Here is a 22092-nt window from a genome sequence, read left to right as displayed (position 1 = left end):
TATCAGCTAGCACGGGGCTCAGTGGCGACTGGTGTTTTTTGTTCGGGGTGGCAGTGCCGGTGGACCGGTAATCCCCCCCCCCCAGCGTGGAAATACACCGCTCCAGGATGATTACTTCTCCTGAGGTCAGCTGTCTCTGCAATCAAGTAGGGTGCTGGCTCTGTCTGCAACAGAGATAATGAAAAGAAAATAGCTGGATAGCCACACTCCAAATATTCACCTTTATTCAAAGGTCCACCAGCACTTACCCCACTGGCGGCAGGGATCGGCAGCCACATCGGGTATCGGCGGGCACATCGGGGATCGGCGAGGAACACAACGGACAGGGGGACAGACTGCGGTGGGCATCTGGCAGAGTCTCCTCTTACCTTCTGAGATCACAGCAGCTTCCGCTGTGTCTCCTTACCTCCTCCTAGGCTGTCAGGGAAGGTTCCCCCTGCTGGTGTTACTGCCTGGTATTTGGCGTGCAGTACTGTGGCCCACCACCAGGTGTCTCCCGACAGTCTTGGACTGTCGGGGGAGTTCTTCCCTGGTGGTGCTATGTTATCCTTGGGCTGCAGTACTGGCGTCCACCAGCGGGGGATTCTTAGCAGTGTGGAGCACACAGCCCTTCCTGCGTTCAGGTGTAACCTGAACGTAATTAACAGGCTTATATATACCCGGCGTGTGCAATCAGTCCTCGCCCTGGTATCGGTCTACTTACCCTGATCTTGAATTTGACCCTGATTTCTGGACCTGATCCTGATCCTTGATCCCTGCCTGGACTTGTCCTCCCTGTGTCCTGATTCCTGTCCCCATCCTTACCCATCTACTGACCTCCCATGTGTATGACCTCGGCTTGGCTCGTTTATGAATACGGTATTCCCCTTTATTTGTACATACTGTTTGTCGTTTTATTGTGCACTGGTGGTTCACACATTTGTAAATAAACACCTTTTATTTCACTACTCACCTTGTTTGGTTCCTCTGTGCGGTCACACAGTCTGATCTACCAGCATTCCTGACATAGGCATCCATTAGGCTGCATTCACACCTGAGCGTTTTGTCGCCTGAAGCGTGAAGCTCAAAAATGCTAGAGGGGAAAAAATACATTATTCTCTATGGAGATGGTTCACATCTCCACTCCAAAACGCCTGACGCCGAACGCCTGAAGCTCAAACAAGTTCCGGACCCTTTTTTGTCGCGCGAATCGGGCGGTTTGGGCGTTTTTGAGCGTTTCCATTTCCCATAGAAAGTAATGGAAACGCTCGATTCAAGCGACTAGCGCGACAACGAGCGTTTGCTACGGGCGTTTTGTCACTTTAATCAATAGAACATTTCACCCAGGCAGAAGATAAAAAAAATCTACCAACATAGCAACAAGTGATGAAAAGATGATAATTTTTCCTATTGGCTAAAATAAAAATCGTCTAGGAACAAAAATGTCGGACGACGCTGTATGCAAACGCGCAAATAAGCATGAATACGCGCGACAAAACGCCGAAAAAAAACGCCGGAAAAAAACGACCGAACAACCTACGCTCAGGTGTGAATGCAGCCTTAGGATCGCCTGACCTTTTAGCCAATTGGGAAACAGGGAACAGATCCGGTGCCCTGAAAGGGGCCGGACGCATGAATAGGAAGTGGACGCGGCGGGCATGGATAGATTTATGCTATGCAGGAATCTATCCATTAACCATATGGGGGGTGGCGTGGATAGAGTGGGTGGCTCCCATGCGCCCTTAATGGACAGGCCACCCCTGCTGGTGGTTGTTATCCCTGCTCTTCCAGCTCTGCTGACAACAAGCAGGCTTGGAAGATTTCCTTTTGATTGCATCGTGTCTCTGGCCAGGATTGCAGTCTTCCTAATGCAACAGGCTGTGACAGGCCCAAACCCCACTGGGGTTAGGTGAGTGCAATTCTTGTTTTTTAGGATTCCTTATTATATAAAAGGTTTTATTGTGCCAGTGGTTCCCTCTCCCAAATTTACACCCAAGCTATGCCCTTCTAGACCCAGCACTATTATTTTTACTTTGTTCTTGCAGCAAGACATAGGGGGTTATTTTCTAAAGGCAAATCCACTTTGCACTACAAGTGCAAAGTGCACTTGAAATTGCACTGAAGGTGCACTTGGTAGTGCAGTCGCTGTAAATCTGAGGGGAAGATCTGAAATGAGGTGAAGCTCTGCTGATTTTATCATCCAATCATGTGCAAGCTAAAATGCTGTTTTTTTATTTTCCTTGCATGTCCCCCTCGGATCTACAGCGACTGCACTTCCAACTGCACTTTCAGTGCAATTTCAAGTGAACTTTGCACTTGTAGTTTGCACTTGTAGTGCAAAGTGGATTTGCCTTTCGTAAATAACCCCCATAGTGTTTATTATTCCCGGTGACACCATCACCAAGCTTGTAAAATTCTTGCAAAGGCAAATACTAGGAGGTCAACTCCTACTCACATATGCCTCGTTTCCACTGAACGGAACGGTTCGGGTCAGTAGATTTGGAACGGTTTAGAACGGACCGGTCTATTCTCGTGAGCGTTTTCCACTGCAAATCGGACCGTCGGGCCCATACAGGATTTAGAAAAAATGCCTAGCACGTCCACCAATCAGTGAAATGTATTGCATCTCCGCCCTAATGGAACCGTTCCATTTTCTATGGCCCCACATCTGAAGCAGGACCCAGAATGGTCCGGTACGGTTCGGTTTTATGGCACACTTTCCATAATGGAAACACCCAAAATAGCGTACCGAACCGAACCGTACCGAACCGATCCGCTCAGTGGAAACGAGGTAATAGACACACCCCCAGAACTACATCTCTCAAGAGCTTTTACTCTATAAACAGTGTGTGAGCAGACTTTTGGGAGTAAATGCAGCAGCACTGTTTTGCTGCTAAAGAAATTAATGCATGCATGTGGGGGGACACAGACAAATCAGAGGGGGGGGGGAGTGGATCCAGCAGGCAGGCTGTTAAAGGAGTTGTAAAGGCAGGTTATTTAACCTTCCTGGCAGTGGACAGGTGTACAGCCGACTTTTTGTAAGTGCAACCTTTACTCATTAAACATACTATCGTTACGATTTTACACTATGTGAGTTCCTTCTTCATTTTGGGTAACTGATTGGCCTGTACCTGTGACCTGAGTGATCATCTTTGGAGTTTGCTGTGGTCTGCCTATCATTTATACCAGGGGTGCCCAAACTTTTGAAGAGCAGGGGCCACTTAAGCAACTTGGTAACCGGCCGCGGGCCACAATGAGTGGAGTAGGTGGATGGCAGCCCACTCGGCTCTATGGACCCCACTCTACTGTCAGAACACCAAACTTGCAGGTAATAAAAGTCTATGGCTCAGTGCAGGTAACCCACAGGTGCTCTTCTCTGCACCTGCAGATCAGTTTGAAAGCAGCTCAGTAACCACTGCAGAACAGATATGCCCAGGGCCGGTGCTAGACTATTTTGCGCCCTAGGCGAGACCGGCTACTTGCGCCCCCCCCCCAAAAAAAAAAAAATTAATTCAATTTGGTGCAGCCAGGTGGAGAGGAGAGGTGCAGCCAGGTGGAGAGGAGGAGGGGTGCAGCCAGGTGGAGAGGAGGAGGGGTGCAGCCAGGTGGAGAGGAGGAGGGGTGCAGCCAGGTGGACAGCAGAGGGGGGGTGCAGCCAGGTGGACAGCAGAGGAGGGGTGCAGCCAGGTGGACAGCAGAGGGGGGGTGCAGCCAGGTGGACAGCAGAGGGGGGGTGCAGCCAGGTGGACAGCAGAGGAGGGGGTGCAGCCAGGTGGACAGCAGAGGGGAAGTGCAGCCAGGTGGACAGCAGAGGAGGGGGTGCAGCCAGGTGGACAGCAGAGGGGAAGTGCAGCCAGGTGGACAGCAGAGGAGGGGGTGCAGCCAGGTGGACAGCAGAGGAGGGGGTGCAGCCAGGTGGACAGCAGAGGGGAAGTGCATCCAGGTGGACAGCAGAGGGGAAGTGCAGCCAGGTGGACAGCAGAGGGGAAGTGCAGCCAGGTGGACAGCAGAGGGAGGGGGGGGTGCAGCGTGGGGAGGGAGAATATAGCAAAGTGGACAGCTAGGTGGATGGATGGAGCCAAGTGGAGGGGGTCACACACCAGTGATAAGATCATCCCCAGCGCTTCCCCCACCACCTGACAAGTCCCTACCTTGGAGCACTTCTTTCCATCTCCCTCCACATGTCACAGTCAGGCAGCGGGCGGCACTAGTTAGTATCACCAGTCACACGCGGTTCCACCCCCGGGCTCCGGCGGCCGGCCGCAGAGAGGCTGGGTAAGCTGCAGAATCAGCTTTGCTTTGGGCTCCACACTCCTCCAGGACAAGTAGCTTTGCGGCCTCGGCCCAGCGTGTGGCCAGTCTAGGCCTGGGTGGATCCATTCTGGGTGTCTATGCCCTGCTCCTCCAATGGTTGCACATCACCCAGAGAGGGAGGTGGGGCGGGCAGAGAGCTGACACCCACGGCTGCTGCTGCCTGCTGGACATCAGCATGGTCACCTCTGGCTTAGTGCAGCGAAGGGGACGATCTGTCTGCTTCTTCTCCCTGCCTAGTCACTCTGCAGCCAGCCATATAGAGCCCTTCCGCTACACTCCGCATCAGTCACCATCGGCTGAGGAGGAACCGATCTTCTGTAGGGGACCCAGCAGCTATGGCAGCGCTCCCTGGTGGCAGTGCGCTCTAGGCGACTGCCTAGTTCGCCTAGTGGGAGCGCCGGCCCTGGATATGCCCATATATACATTGTGATTTTAGTAATAAAAAAACCTTACCTTTAAAGCGGGAGTTCACCCGAAAAACAATTTTTAACATTAGATTGATGCTCATTTTGTGAAAGGGAATTGGGTGTTTTTTTTTAAATCGAAGCAGTACTTACCGTTTTAGAGAGCGATCTTCTCCGCCGCTTCCGGGTATGGTCTTCGGGACTGGGCGTTCCTATTTGATTGACAGGCTTCCGACGGTCGCATACATCGCGTCACGAGTAGCCGAAAGAAGCCGAACGTCGGTGCGGCTCTATACGGCGCCTGCGCACCGACGTTCGGCTACTTTCGGAAAATCGTGACGCGATGTATGCGACCGTCGGAAGCCTGTCAATCAAATAGGAACGCCCAGTCCCGGAAGCGGCGGAGAAGATTGCTCTCTAAAACGGTAAGTACTGCTTCGATTTAAGAAAAAACACCCGATTCCCCTTCACAAAATGAGCCTCAATCTAATGTTAAAAATTACGTTTTTGGGTGAACCTCCACTTTAATAACAGTATTCTATTCTATTTTATTCCATCCCAGAGCAGGAGGTTGTGGGCCACATCAGAGGGCTCCGCAGGCCACATGTGGCCCCCGGGCCACTGGTTGGGCACACCTGATTTATACCTTGAGGTGTTGCTGCCGAATCTCCGGATCAGCCACTTCCGGCGGCTAAAGACAGACTGACACGAAGCCGGAAACGGCTTTGTTCCAGTCTTCTCTCTGTAAACACGGATGTCACCTCCGGTTTACTCGGCTGCCAATGGCGCCGGATTTTAAAAAATATACAGTATTCAGAATCGCCGTTTTTGGTAATCTGAATACTTTGAAGTGCAAAAGGGATTTGGAGTCTTTTAGACCCCCGATTCCTCCATAAAAAGTACCTGTCACCATCTATTACTGGCACAAGAGATGTTTACATTCCTTGTGACAGCATTAAAAGTGATCAAAATGTTTTATTTTTAAAACACAATGTAAAAAAAAATTAATAAGAACATTTTTTTTTTTTAAAGCGCCCCTGCCCCCGTGAGCTCATGCAGCAATGAAAACGCATACGGAAGTCGCGCCCGCATATGTAAACGGTGTTCAAATCACCAGTGTCGATCCTGACCTCCCTGGGGCCCTAAGCATGTCGCATGTCACATTAATTTGAGAAGCGGGTGGCTGCCGAAAATGACATGTCACATTAGTTGAGATGCGGGGGTGTTCTGCTGTCGGAAATGACATCTTACATTAAAGTGAGGGGCCGAAATTTACTTCTCACCAGGCGGGGCCTTTAGTAATTTGGGGGGCCCTCCGCAGCTTTGCGGGGGCCCTAAGCGGCTTGCATAGTGAGCCTATAGGGTGGATCAGCCCTGCAAATCACACATGTGAGGTATCACCAAGATCGTCAGAGCGAGAGCAATAATTCTAGCACTAGACCTCCTCTGTAACGCTAACCTGGTAACTGTTATTTTGTTTTTAAACGTGACCTATGGAGATTTTTAGGTACCGTAGTTTGCGCAATTTCAAAGCGTGATATGTTTCGTTTTTTTTTTAATTCATGAAAGTGTCTTTTAGCCCAACAAGTTGCGTTTAAAAGACCACTGCACAAATACCGTGTGACATAAAATATTGCAACAATCGCCATTTTATTCTCTATATTCTCTGCTAAAATATATATATATATATATATATATATATATATATATAGCTGGATTCAGGTAGACCTGCCTAACATTAGGCAGGCGTAGCGAATCTCATATACGCTACGCCGCCGTAAGTTATAGAGGCAAGTGCTGTATTCACAAAGCACTTGCGTCCTAAGTTCCGGTGGCGTAGCGTAAATGTGCCGGCCTAAGCGCGCCTAATTCAAATTGTGAAGAGGTGGGCGTGTTTTATGCTAATGAATCGTGACCCGACGTGATTGACGCATGCGCCGTCCGTGGACATATCCCAGTGCGCATGCTCCAAATTAGGCCGCAAAGACTTATTAGTTTCGACGTGAACGTAAATTACGCCCAGCCCTATTCACAGACGACTTACTCAAACGACGTAAAAAATGTGGAATTCAACGCGGTTCCCACGTCCATACCTAACATTGGCTGCGCCATCTTTTTGGTGGAATATCTTTAGGCCTGAAAACGCCTTACATAAACGGAGTATCTTTACTGCGACGGGCAAGCGTACGTTCGTGAATAGGTGTATCTCGCTGATGTACGCATTCTAGGCGTAAATCAGCGTACACGCCCCTAGCGGCCGGCCTAAATAGACAGCTAAGATACGACGGCGCAGGCGGACGTATCTTAGCTAGATTTAAGTGTATCTCAATTTGAGAATACACTTAAATTTACGACGGCGCAGATTCAGAGTTACGACGGCGTATCTACTGATACGCCGTCGTAACCAGTGGCGGCTGGTGCTCTATTTTTTTGGGGGGGCGCAAACAAAACCCCAGTCAACCCCCCCCCCCCCCCCCGCCACTCGCAGACAATGGGACCTGCAGACAGACAGAGAGACAGATAGATAGATAGACAGACAGATAATAAAACAAATAGATAGATAGATAGATAGATAGATAGATAGATATAGATAGATAAATAGATAATTAGGCAGATAGCTATAGATAGATAGATAGAGGGAGGGGGAGGGAGCGAGAGATAGAGCTATATATAATTAGATAGATAATTAGATAGACAGACAGACAGATAGATAGAGAGACATAGCTAGATAGAGCTATAGATAAATAGATAATTAAACAGATAGATAGATGGAGGGAGGGGGAGAGAGATAGAGCTATAGATAATTAGATAGATAGATAATTAGACATACAGATAGATAATTAGATAGATAGATAGATAGATAGATAGATAGATAATTAGACAGACATATAGATATAGATAATTAGATAGATCGATAGATAGATCGATAGATAGATCGATAGATAGATCGATAGATAGATAGATAATCAGACAGACAGATATAGATAGATAATTAGATAGAGAGCGATAGATAGATAGATAGATAGATAGATAGATAGATAGATAGATAGATAGATAGATAGATAGATAGATAGATAGATAGATAGAGCTGTAGATAGATAAAGAGATAGAGCTGTAGATAGATAATTAAACAGACAGATATATAGATATAGATAGATAATTAGATGGATATAGATAGATAGATAGATAGATAGATAGATAGATAGATAGATAGATAGATAGATAGATAATCAGACAGACAGCTAGCTATAGATAATTAGATAGACAGACAAATAGATAGATAGATAGATAGATAGATAGATAGATAGATAGATAGATAGATAGAGACATAGAGATATAGAGCTATAGATAGATAGATAGATAGATAGATAGATAGATAGATAGATAGATAGATAGATAGATAGATAGATAGATAGAGACATAGAGCTATAGATAGATAGATAGATAGATAGATAGATAGATAGATAGATAGATAATTAAACAGACAGACAGATAGATATAGATAGATAATTAGATAGATAAATAGATAATTAGGCAGATAGCTATAGATAGATAGATAGATAGATAGATAGATAGATAGATAGATAGATAGATAGATAGATAGATAATTAAACAGACAGATAGATATAGATAGACAGACAGATAATTAGATAGATAGATAGATAGATAGATAATTAGACAGAGGTAGCTAATAGATAGATAGATAGATAGATAGATAGATAGATAGATAGATAGATAGATAGATAGATAGATAGATAGATAGATAGATAGAGACATAGATAGATAGAGACATAGATAGATAGAGAGAGAGAGAGAGAGAGAGAGAGAGAGAGATAGATCTATAGAGAGAGAGAGATAGATAGAGCTATAGATAGATAGATAGAGACATAGATAGATAGAGACATAGAGCTATAGATAGAGAGATAGATAGATAGAGAGAGATAGATAGATCTATAGGTCGAGAGATAGATAGATAGAGCTATAGATAGAGCTATAGATAGATAGATAGATAGATAGATAGATAGATAGATAGATAGATAGATAGAGCTATAGATAGAGAGATATATAGATCTATAGATAGAGAGATAGATAGATCGATAGAGCTATAGATAGAGAGATAGATAGATAGATAGATAGATAGATAGATAGATAGATAGATAGATAGATAATTAAACAGATAGACAGAGAGAGAGAGAGAGAGAGAGAGCGAGCGGGGGGCAGTCAGATAGATTAGATAGACAGACAGAGATAAGAGATTTGTAAAGCACAGCTGCAGGACGCAGGCACTCTAAGCCCTCACACACAGACAGGAGATGTGAAGCACGGCACCCTCCCCCTCCCTCCTGTCCTCTCTCAGTCCGATCACAGTACAGGCTGAGCATACAGCACAAGGTGCTGGACATGATGGGGTGGACAGGGACACTGGACAGGACAGACAATGAGACAAATAAAGTGTTTTTAATAAAGTTACTTACCTTAGTCCTCCTGGAGTCAAAAGCGAAAGTAACACTGCCCAGTGCCCTGGGGAAAGCACCGCCCATTTCCTTCTGCAGTGAGGAAGCAGCAGGACCCAATTAGAGAGGAGAGTGGAGACACTGGAGAGTGATTGGCTCATGGCGCACAGCACATAGCCACAGAGCTTAAAAAAAAAATGCAAATGAAGCGTCTTGCCTGCTGCATTGGCATGACGCTTCAATGATGCTATAGCAGTGCTCTGAGTCTTTGACCGGCGCTCACCCTGAACATGCACCGTCTTAAAGGACCTTTTTTTTTTCTTAAAGGGCCCAAAAAAAAAATTTTTTTTTTTTTTTTTATACTGGCTTTGGGGAGAGGGGGGGCGGCGCCCATGCGCCCCCTATGGACGGGCCGCCACTGGTCGTAACTCTACCTGAATCTGGCTAAAAATCATAGGCGTGCGCACAGGGTGTGCCAGGTGTGCCTGGGCACACCCTAATCACCTTGTATGCTGCAGATGCCCACTGTTTAGACCGATGATATTTCACCCAAAAAATATGAAAATGAAAATAAAAATTATAAATAATAATATATATATTTTTTTAAATAGTAATAAAAAAATGTAATTGTAAAAAAAAAAATACAAAAAAAATTGTAAAAATAAAAACTACTGACACCGTCCACTGCCCCATGGATACCAAACTCTGCCATACTGACATAATGGGGGTCCTAAAAAAAATGAAATATATATATATATATACATATATATATATATATATATATATATATATATATATATATATATATATATATATATATATATATATATATATATATATATTTATATATATATATATATATATTTATTTATATATATATATATATATATATATATATATATATATATATATATATATATATATAAAATGTATAAATAATAATAATTAAAGAAAATAGTAAAAAAAAATGTAATTGTAAAAAATAATAAATAATAAAATGGTAAAAAAAAAAATACTGACACTGTCCACTGCTCCACTGACACAAAACTCTGCCCTAATGACATCATCCACTGCTCTACTGACACCGGCAGTATATACTATATACACATGCACAGGCATATGTGATTGAGATTTGGGGTGCACACCCTAATGCAAAAGGCTGCGCACACCTATGCTAATAATGTTTGAGGGTTCTAAGTAATTTTCTAGCAAAAAAATATACGGATTTTAACTTGTAAACACCAAATGTCAGAAATAGGCTTAGTCATGAAAGGGTTATATAAACTTTGATCCGCGTTCACTATTAAGAGCTGACCTGGAGGTTCAGGAGACGCACAAAAAGATCCAGCGGAAGTCTCACAACATTTCTGGAATCCGGGACAGTCATGATCCGCTGCGCACTCCGGACACGGGACCCCCTCATCTCTTTTCGCAGGGCATGTGCCAGGCCTGGAGGTGGATAAATTCTGACTTTTTGCAGCTGTAACATAGAAGTTGTGATGTTAAAATGTAAAAAAAAAATATATATATATATATAGATTTATAAAAAATACAAATATTAATGAAAGAACCTGATATAGCTTACATATGGCGCAGTAATGACCCACAAGCTCGTACCCTTCGCAGCACTCATTAATGGTCATAGTGTCAGCCACCCATATTGTCCTGTACTCCGTCACGTAATAAGTCTTGGAACACAACTTCCACGGAATCCATCCCATACACATAGATTTCTCAACATGTGGCTTCTGGAAAGGGACCATCTTGGAGATGTTTAGAGTCACTGTCCGTTCACAGACATGATAACTTGCAGGGGAGATCATGACGCCTTTAGAAGAGAAGAATTGAATGGAAATTACTAAATTTGCTTTCTATAAGGATAAAAAAGAACACCAATAAAATGGAACTCTCACTAAACTTTTCTCTTTAGTTGGATGGAGTAGCCAAAAGGTCAAAACCTCAGTGAAAAGTAATAAAGCTGTGCTATAAAAGCGAATATATGAAAAAATAAAAAATAAGTCCATAAGCAAAGGGTAGGAGTATATGAAGCACCGTCGTTAGGTAGATTCACGTAGAAAGGCTTATGTTTAGGACGGCCTAGCCCAGCCTGTTTAGGCTACACCGCCGTAAATTAGTTAGGCTAGTAGTGATTTTCAATCTACTTACCTGCTAATCTACGGCGGCGTAGCCTCAAACGAGCGGGCGTAAGGGTGCCTAATTCAAATGACTTGGAGGGGGCGTGTTGTATGGAAATGAGGCTTGACCTCACGTTTTTTGACGTTTTTTGACACTGCGCATGCGCCGGGCGACTACATTTCCCAGTGCGCATTGCGGCTAAGTACGCCGTACGGGCCTAATGATTTCGACGTGGACGTAAACGACGTAACTCCCGATTCGCGGACGACTTGCGCAAACGACGTAAAAAATTCGAACCTCGCGGCGGGAACGGTGGCCATACTTTAACATTACTAGTCCACTAGAGCATAGCTCTAACTTTAGGCGGCCTATCCCTTACGGAAACGACGTAATTCGACGGCGTAGGCCTGGCGTACGTTCGTGAATCGGCGTATCCCCTCATTTACATAATCTACGCCGGCCGCAATGGAAGCGCCACCTAGCGGCCATCCGAAAAATTGCAAGCTAAGATAGAACGGCGCAAGCCAGCCTATCTTAGCTTTGTTTAAGCGTATCTCTGTTTGAGCATACTCTTAAACAAACGCCGGCGTAGATTCAGAGTTAGGTCAGCTTATCTACTGATAAGCCGGCCTAACTCTTTGTGAATCTACCTACATGTATCTTAACCACTTGCCTACAGGGCACTTTCACCCCCTTCCTGCCCAAGCCATTTTTCAGCTTTTAGCGCTGTCACACTTTGAATGACAATTATGCTGTACCCATATGAAATGTTTATCATTTTCCCCCATAAATATAGATTTCTTTTGGTGGTATTTGATCATCTCTGCAGTATTTATTTATTGCGCTATAAACAAAAGAAGAGGGACAAGTTTGAAAAAAACACAATATTTTGTACTTTTTGCTATAATAAATATCCTTTTATTTTTATTTTTTAACCACTTAACCCCCGGACCATATTGCTGGTCAAAGACCAGAGCACTTTTTGCGATTCGGGACTGCATCGCTTTAACTGACAATTGCGCGGTCGTGCGACGTGGCTCCAAAACACAATTGGCATCCTTTTTTCCCCACAAATAGAGCTTTCTTTTGGTGGTATTTGATCACCTCTGCGGTTTTTAGTTTTTGCGCTATAAACAAAATTAAAGCGACAATTTTGAAAAAAATGAATATTTTTTACTTTTTGCTGTAATAAATATCCCCCAAAAATATATAAAACATTTTTTTTCCTCAGTTTAGGCCGATACGTATTCTTCTACATATTTTTTGTAAAAAAAAAAATCGCAATAAGTGTTTATTGATTGTTTGCGCAAAAGTTATAGCGTTTACAAAATAGGGGGTATTTTTATGGCATTTTTATTAATATTTTTTTTTACTAGTAATGGTGGCGATCAGCGATTTTTTTTTTGGTACTGCGACATTATGGCGGACACTTCGGGCACTTTTGACAAATTTTTGGGACCATTGGCATTTTTATAGCGATCAGTGGCCTGCGCGAGAGCCGATGTTATATTACGTGCTCTCGCGCAGGGGAGCCGACCTGCCGCCGTAAAACTGCGGCGGCTGTTCGGCAAGAGGTTAAACAATTTTTTTTCCTTAGTTTAGGCCGATACGTATTCTTCTACATATTTTTGGTAAAAAAAAAACAATCGCAATAAGCGTATATTGATTGGTTTGCGCAAAAGTTATAGCGGCTACAAAATAGGGGATAGATTTATAGCATTTTTATTATTTATTTATTTTTTACTAGTAATGGAGGCGATCTGCGATTTTTATCGTGACTGCGATATTGCGGCGGACACATCAGACACTTTTGACACATTTTTGGGACCATTCACATTCATACAGTGATCCGTGCTATAAAAATGCACTGATTGCTGGCAGGGAAGGGGTTAACACTAGGGGGCGATCAAGGGGTTAATGTGTTCCCTAGGGAGTGCTTCTTACTGTGGGGGGAAGGGAGGGGTGACCGCTCGGTATCCCTAGGTACAAGGGACACACCATCGGTCTCCGCTCCCACACAGGATGTGGATCTGTGTGTTTACACACACAGATCCACGGTCCTGCTCAGTTACTGGGAAATCGCGGGTGCCCTGGCTCAGAAGGCGCAACATCATATGACGTCCGCCCAGAACGAGAGAGTCTTCGTCCAGCCGCCATATGATGGAAGGCGGAGACAAGCTGTTAAATTTGTCCATAAACTAAAATGTTTTTGCTGATTAATTTATGTTAGCGCAGTATTTTTCACAACAATTTTCAAAACCTAATTGTCGCCACTGTGCCCTTTAATTGTCGCCACTGTGCCCTTTAATTGTCACAACTGTGCCCTGTAATTGTCGCCACTGTGCCAATTGTCGCCACTGTGCCAATTGTCGCCACTGTACCCTTTAATTGTCGGCACTGTGCCCTTTAATTGTCGCCACTGTGCCCTTTAATTGTTGCCACTGTGCCCTGTAATTGTCGCCACTGTGCCAATTGTCACCACTGTGCCAGTTAATTGTCGCCATTGTGCCAATTGTCACCACTGTGCCCTGTAATTGTCGCCACTGTGCCCTGTAAAATTCTGCGCACGCCCGGCACTTACCTTTCTGGGGTCGGCCGTCCTCCTTCCACGGTCCCTCGGTGTCTTCTCCCGCCCTCGATGACGCTTCAGCCAATCAGGTTACCGGTAACCAGAACCGGTGAACCTGCAATGCATGAATCTATGTATTTTATTCAGTGGCGGTGCGGGAGCGAGAGGGGGCGGCGCTCCGGCACCACCTATGGACGCACCGCCACTGCTGACTACCAACCCTGACTGGGGGAATTTTGTGGAACTGAATGCATTTCTTCCCTTGATGCAAACTAGTGCACCTGCAACACGGACTCTCCTTGTAGGCCCTTGGGCCGGGGAGTCATATGTGGACCTTCGGTTTGTTTCCCTTGGTCGCTCAGAGGACAATTTATTACCTATAAAAGTTACCGTAATTGTTCATGTTCTCTCAGCCCATGCCTTTTCATTTTGTTTGAAATGCTATACCCATGCGTGCGTGAATGGTTGTCATGTTAATTGCAATAAAAACTATTGTACCAGAAAAGTGTATACGTCTTGGAAGCTGTATTTTTTACTAGAAAATCCTTGTTTTAAAAATGTATATTTAAAATAAAGCGCGGCTTAAACCGCATCCAATTCGCAGGACATTTCAAAATACATTGGCCCAGATTCAAGAAGCACTTGCGCCCGCGCAACCATAGGTTACGCAGCGCAAGTGCTTACTTGCTCCGGTGTAACGAGTGCTCCTGATTCAGGAACCTCGTTACTCCGGCTGCAGCCTAAAATCTGCGCGGCATAAGGCTCTTATGCCTCGCAGATTTTAGGCTGCATTCTTGCGGGGGCCGCTAGGGGGCGCTCCCATTGTGTATTAGCGTGTAGTATGCAAATTGCATACTACCACTGATTCACAAGCTTGCGCGGGCCCCGCGCAAGCCAGGTACGGAGTTTCCGTACGGCTACTTTTAGCGCAAGGCTGCCCCTTCTAATAGTAGGGGCAGCCAATGCTAAAGTATAGCCGGCCTTCCCGCGCCGTCAAATTTGAATTTCACGGCGTTTGCGTAAGTGAAACGTGAAAGGCGCTGGACGCCATTCGCGTTCACTTAGAAGCAAATTACGTCCTTGCGACGTCATTTGCCGCAATGCACGTCGGGAAAGTTTCCCGACGGAGCATGCGCTGTACGCTCGGCGCGGGAGCGCGCCTAATTTAAATGATTCCCGCCCCCGGCGGGATCATTTAACTTGCGCGCGCTTACGCCGGGCAAATTTGCCGGCGCGCCCTCGCAATTCACGGAGCTACTGCTCCGTGAATCGAGGGCAGCGCAAAATATTTGCGGGGGCGCAGGGCAAAATCGTTGCCCTGCTCCCCCGCAAATATCGCGCAATTCTACTTGAATCTGGGCCACTGTTTTCAATGAGGCTGGTTCACATATGTGCGATGCATTTGCACTGCGCATTGCCTCCAAACCGTGTGCGGTTTTTAGGTCTTGCGGTGCGGCTCAGGTGCGAATTCAGTCCCATTATCTTCTATGGGGACGCATCTAATTCGCAGATGTGTTCAGTTCTCTTCAGGAATTTCTCTCATTCAGCTCAATACACTTCTCCCCCACTCTCCTCTCACCCGGAACTTCTCCCAGGTCTCCAAATTCGCATCTAAAACATTGCTAATCTGCTGAACACTTCTCTTATCTCTCTGCAGAGGTAAGAGAGCTGAAATTCGCACCGCACTAGTGTGATTCAGGCCTCAAAAGAGAGAGCACATCAGCAGCTGTTTGCCTTCAGGCTCTCTCTCATTGATGCCGCCTTAACAGGAAGGAAGTAGAAGTAAAGGGGAGGAGTCTTCAAAAAAGGAAAAGAAAACAAAAGCCCCACCTGCTGACTGAATATGGGAAACAATATATTCATATACAATATGTGAGGGGGTTAGCGCGTCAGCGGGTGTGTGTGACCCCTGGACGGGTTCAGCACACAAAAACAATTAGGCACAGCAGACGATGGTTGGAGGAAAACAAAAAGGTGCAGATTTTATTTGAACTATATACAAAACAAATGTGACAGAAACAAAATAAAAAAAATAAAATAAATCCTGGTCACTTGACCGCTTACTAAACACATCGGTGTCCCTAACTATATAATGGGAGTACAGCCCTACGTCTATTCTTGGCCCCCTTTGGTCGTCTGTGCCCAGTGCAGCTGTCCCTTCTGCCCACCCTTTGTCCTAGCCCTGCTTGCAACACTGCACAGACAGCTGCTGCCTCCTGTTTTCTTCCTTCTTTTTACTTGGCAAACGGCAATTTTACCTCATGGGATGGCACCACAACTGCAAGACAAACCCTTGGCTCACAGTTGCACTGCGGTTTCGTTTATCAATCTAAGAGCAAGAGCTCTTTGCTATAATTACCAACTCTGTACCTGTCCACATAGGAGTTTTGGGTGTTCCTGTTCACCTTTCTGGGTTCCTCATGTTACACTCCATATATCATAATATAATATTATAATATTATATAGCACTCTTCTAGTGTAGTTTAGGCTCAGCTGCTAGGTAAATTTAGTTAGCTCCACTGTAATCAGAGAAGTAAAGGGTTGGTTGATTGATTAGGGCTTCCAGTGTCTCACAGGCTGCTGCTCTGTTGCTTTCCCCTGTCTTCTAGAGGATTCTAGAACTATTAAGGAATTGTAAAGGAAAACAATTTTTGCCTAAAATTAATGTCTACAAGGTAGACAGACAGAATAGTGTAATGATTCTGTTAAAAAACGAGTAAATATCGAATAAATTCCTTCATCTATATCACCTCCGGCATTCTAGTTTCTGTTCTCTCATTCACTTCCTGGTTTGCATCGCTCGTTCATGTAAGAACTACATTTCCCAGTATGAATTGCGGCACGCCCAGTAATTCACACCTCCTTGAAGTCTCTAAGGCCCCATACACACGAGAGGATCCATCCGCTGAAAAATCTCAGCGGATCGGTTTCAGCGGATAGATCCCCTGGTGTGTACGTTCCAGCGGATATTTATCCACGGATATTTCCGAATTCCAGCAGATAAAAATTTGTAGACATGCTTACAAATCTATCTGCTGGAATCGGCACCAGCGGATCGATCCGGTGGTCTGTACAGACTCACCGGATCGATCCGTCCGAACCCATCCCTCGCATGCGTCGTAATGATTCGACGCATGCGTGGATATCCTTATATGACAGCGTCGCGCACGTCGCCGCGTCATCATCGCGGCGACGGCGCGACACGTCACCGCGATGGGAATTCGGCGCGGATTTCGATCCGATGGTGTGTACACTCCATCGGATTAAAATCCGCAGAGGATTTATGCGCGGATACGGTCCGGCGGGCCGTATCCGCGGATCAATCCTATCGTGTGTACCAGGCCTAACACGTAGAGAGCGTCCTGCCGCACAGATGTAGTTCCCAGGAGGGGGTGAGCATGTTACTGACCACCGCAGTAAAGCCTCCCATCACGGTGGTCAGTAAAATCAGACAAGCAGGAAGTGAACAGAACAGAGAAGAAATAGAGCAACTTCTGAGCAAAAATGAACAATGAGGAAGTGAAAAGAGGAATGTCTGCAGGTAAAGGATGCTTATTATGGAAAAAAATGTTTTCCTTTACAACCCCTTTAAGTGGGAGAAAGAACAGGGCATGCAGCTTGAATATTTATGAACTCCAGCCAATCTCTGGGGAGGTGTGCCAAGCAGGTGGTGAGAGAGCCTAAAAATGACCTGAGCCCCCGAGCAGTGTTTCTGGGTCCATTCCTGCAGGAGGAGACCCCTATGCAGGAGCTCTGCCCCTGGTGCAGGACCTAATATGAAGCTTTAAGGAAGACACAGAGGTTGCAACTAGGCTTAGCTAGGGGGCCTATTCACAACTTCAAGTCTGGGGATCAAGCTGGGTCTGAAGAAGTTCACTGGAGAGAGCCAGGAGGAAGTTGGTGAGAAAGAGTCCAGCTGTCCTATGGTGGTGTGAGTGTACATCTCCCTCGTGAGGAAGAGCCTGGTAGATATTGACAGGAGGCAACTGATGACCTTGTGGCTGTGTAAGCAAATGACCCCAGAGCTGAAAAATAGTGACTGTGTGTAGCTTTTAACTCTGGAAGGAGTAAAGGATAACCATCAGCATAGCGATCCTGTGGGACATTCCTTGTTTTGTGTAGTGCAGCTAAACGCAAAGAGTCCTCAAATTGCTCAGTTCTACAGTTTTTTTGGGTATCCCATGCTCCATAGTTAGTCAGTTTGAAAAAAGTCCATCTAGTTCAACCATAAAAAATAAATAAATAAAATAAAAAATATCGTACAATCCCATATATCCAATTCTATACCCACAGTTGATCCAGAGGAAGGCAAAAAACCCCAGCAGAGCATGATCCAATTTGCTACAGCAGGGGAAAAAATTCCTTCCTTATCCCCCGAGAGGCAATCGGATTTTCCCTAGATCAGCTTTACCTATAAAATGTTAGTACCCAGATATATTATGTACATTTAGGAAAGTATCCAGGCCTTTCTTGAAGCAATCTACTGAGCTGGCCAGAACCACCTCTGGAGGGAGTCTATTACACATTTTCACAGCTCTTAGGCCGCGTACACACGGCCGGACAAAACCGATGAGAATGGACCGAGGTTCAGTTTCATCGGTCCAAACCGACCGTGTGTATAGCCCATCGGTCTGTTTTCCTTCGGTCCAAAATTTTAAAACATGCTTCAAAATCGAACCGATGGACCACTGCCCGATCGGTTTAAACCGATGGTTAGTACAGAAAGCACCGGTTCAAAACCCGCGCATGCTCAGAATCAAGTTGACGCATGCTTGGGAGCATTGAACTTCGTTTTATTCAGCACGTCGTGTGTTTGACGTCACCGCGTTCTGACCCGATCGGTTTTTGGAACGATGGTGGGTACGCACATCAGACCATCAGGCCACTTCAGCGGTCAACCGATGGAAATGGCCCGTCGGACCATTCTCATCGGTTTGGAACGACCGTGTGTACGCGGCCTCACTGTGAAGAAACCTTTCCGTATTTGGAGATCCTTATCCTTATCCAGGTTCATTGTTCCCCATAAATAGGACCAATAATGGGTAGAGAAGGTGTGCTGAGCAGAGATCTCGAAGAAGGGCTCAGAGAGATATTAGAGACAGTCAGGTGGTTTAACTCTTCAGAACAGCCATCCTCAACCAAGGTACCTCCAGATGGTGCTAGGGGTTCCTTGAGCTGTGGCTGGTTGACCTCCCACCTAATGGTGCTTGCTCCGTGGCTAACTTCACTTGGCAGGGCCAGCTTCATCACACCAATGATCTTTTTAGCTGCCTGTAAAGGTGGCATTCTGACCACCAGTGAAAAGGGGGAGCATTCTAGGGGGCATTTTCTCCATTGATTCCCACTGAACCTGAACATTTTTACAGGGGTTCCTCTGTGACATAATTGTTGAGAAAGGCTTCTATACCAAAAAAAAACAATATCAGTTTTGGGTGGACCGACCCTTATAAAAAAAAAATAATATATAAGGAGAAAATGTTGCAAAGTACAATAACCCAACAAGTTGATAATATTTTCCTCCAATTGGACCCCAATAAAGTAAATTCTGGTTGTTATGGGTTATGTATTCTGCATGGCATCAATGCCCGGTTGATAATATTTCCTCCAATTGGACCCCAATAAAGTAAATTCTGGTTGTTATGGGTTATGTATTCTGCATGGCATCAATGCCCGGTGTACCGTCTTATTGAATAAACCTGTATGTCCCCAATGACCTGAGGTCCCTTCATTTCTCTATAGATACAAAGTAACAAGTGATGTGGCACTTACCGAGCATCTGTCCACTTCCCAGAGCCGCAGTCAGGCCAAGGATGACCACCAGGTATAAAAAATCCTTTCTGTTCATGATCCCGACCGACAGATCCAAAACAATAATCAGTAAACCTAAAAAAAATATTTTTTGGAAAGAATCGTAAACTGTCCCTGGAATGGCAGCTTTGTTTTCCTCGTCTTGTGATATGAGAAGACTGGATAAAGCGGAGGAGATCCGTTGGGTATTCCGTGCTGCCTCATTAATTTCTTCTGTAGAGCCAAACCCCTCCTGTGACACATCTGAGCCTCTGCACAGCGCCGTAATTACAGCAGAGCAGTCACACCTGGCCAATGTGACTTTATCTTCACGTAAGAGAGAGCTGCATGTGGACTGTAACATGTATGGCAAGCTTTTCTGCACTTCGCACTTCACCACCGATTTTTTTGTAACCACTTGCTTACCGGGCACTTAAACCCCCCTCCTGCCCAGACCAATTTTTAGCTCTCAGCGCTCTCACTCTTTGAATGACAATTGCGCGGTCATATAACACTGTACCCAAATTACATTTTTATATTTTTTTCACACAAATAGGGCTTTCTTTTGGTGGTATTTGATCACCTCTGCAGTTTTTATCTTTTGTTAAAAAATTGTAAAAAGACAGAATAAAAAAAAAAAAATACAAAACCGTTTTATATTGTTACAAAATTTTGCAAACAGGTAATTTTTCTCCATTTATTGATGTATGCTGATGAGGCTGCACTGATAGGCTGGCACTGATGGGCACCGATAGGCTGGCACTGGTGAGCACTGATAGGCGGCACTGGTGGACACTGATAGGCAGCACTGGTGGACACTGATAGGCAGCACTGGTGGACACTGATAGGTGGCACTGAGAGGTGGCATTGATAGCTGGCACTGATAGGTGGCACTGAGTGGTGACACTGAGAGGTGGCATTGATAGCTGGCACTGATAGGTGGCAGTGATGGGCACTGATGGGTGGCAGTAATGGGCACTGATCGGTAATGGTAGGTGACACTGATAGGCAGCACTGATTGGCACCACTTGTGTAATAAGATAGACGTGTAATAAGAATCCAGGGATGGGGATGATTTGGTTACAGTCTGGAGAAGAATGAGGATGATGATTATGGAGAGTGAAGTTGGGGGTAAAGATAGTTATGGAGAACAGCGAGGAAGATGAAGTTACATTGTGGAGAGGGATGAGAATGGCTCTCTCAGCCCCCCTCCCTCTCTCAGCCACCCTCTCTCTCAACCACCCTCTCGCTCTCTCAGCCCCCACATTCCTGTCAGTCGCCCCCCTCTCTCTCAGCCCATCCCTCTCTCTCAGCCCCCCTCTCTCTCAGCCCCCACCTCTCTGTCAGTCGCCCCCCTCTCTCTCAGCCCTTTCTCTCTCTCAGCCCCCCTCTCTGTCAGTCAGCCCCCTCTCTCTCAGTCCCCATCTCTCTGTCAGTCTCCCCCCTCACTCTCAGCCTCTCCCTCTCAGCCCCCCTCTCCCTCTACCTGTTTCAAGCAGAAACACTGCACATACTGACTCCTACCACCATAACCCCTTCAAATCACTGAAGTGCTCATGGTGGTTAGAGTGTTCCTTTAATATCTCTCAGAAGAAGTAAACCTCTGTATACTTATTCCATTTCATTTGATCATCCTCTAGTTGTGTTCAATTGGTGGGGGAGGGGCGCGGAGCCACCTTCCTGAGTTTTTGCAGGTTGGGATGTCTGCCTTAGATCAGCCTTAGGGTTTATTCAGACGGTCGCTGGCACCAGTCCAGCATGCAAGCCTTTTTTTTTTTAGCGTCTGCATCCACCCAAAGCGGCACGAACGCAACCTATAGCGGTGGCTGCATGGACTTAGCTCCATGTAAAAATGCCGTCAGCTGTTCCTGCATGGCGCTGAATGCAGACAGTGTGTGTTCCAGGCCGTTCAGCCACTACTGCACATCTGTCCAATTTTGGCTCTTGGCTGTGTCTGTGCAGCTGCTGCATCTGCATCCACCTCTATTGGCTGCCTGCATGCGATTCAGGGTGGATGCAGGAGCAATAACAAAGGCATCCTGCATGCAGGATGAGTACCTGCCCCCATCTGAAGGAACCCTTATCCGTGGCTGCAGATACTGTAATGCCTTGTACACACAATTTGAATTTGTGATGAAAAAAGTCAGATGGAATTTTTTTTATCGGATATTCCGACCGCGTGTGTGCCCCATCTGACTTTTTTCTGTCGGAATTTAGAAAGAGAACATGTTCTCTTTTTTTCAGACGGAAATTCCATTCGTCTGTAGGGAACTCCGACGGAGAAAAAAACACGCATGCTCAGAATCAAGTGAACGCATGCTCTGAAGCATTGAACTTTATTTTTCTCAGCTCGTCCTAGTGTTGTACGTCACCGCGCTCTTGACGGTTGGAGTTTGGTGTGACAGTGTGTATGCAAGACAGCTTGAACGGAATTCCGTCTTAAAAATCC

At 45.5% G+C, this 22092-nt stretch overlaps 1 protein-coding gene across 1 annotated transcript in view; it reads right to left on the bottom strand.

Annotated features, from left to right (window-relative positions):
- UMODL1 (uromodulin like 1) overlaps positions 1-19920 on the bottom strand; it is a 110473-nt gene extending 90553 nt beyond the window's left edge. Inside the window, exons 1-3 of the mRNA XM_040339026.1 lie at positions 19626-19920; positions 10737-10979; positions 10467-10631 (exon numbers count right to left, since the gene is read on the bottom strand). Coding sequence (XP_040194960.1) covers positions 10467-10631; positions 10737-10979; positions 19626-19701 — 484 coding nt within the window. The 5' untranslated portion in view covers positions 19702-19920. The remainder of the gene's footprint in view (positions 1-10466; positions 10632-10736; positions 10980-19625) is intronic.
- Between the last annotated feature and the right edge of the window lie 2172 nt (positions 19921-22092).

The sequence above is a fragment of the Rana temporaria genome, chromosome 2, assembly GCF_905171775.1.
Source record: "Rana temporaria chromosome 2, aRanTem1.1, whole genome shotgun sequence".
Taxonomy (NCBI): Eukaryota; Metazoa; Chordata; class Amphibia; order Anura; family Ranidae; genus Rana; species Rana temporaria.
This window is presented reverse-complemented; position numbering and strand designations above follow the sequence as displayed.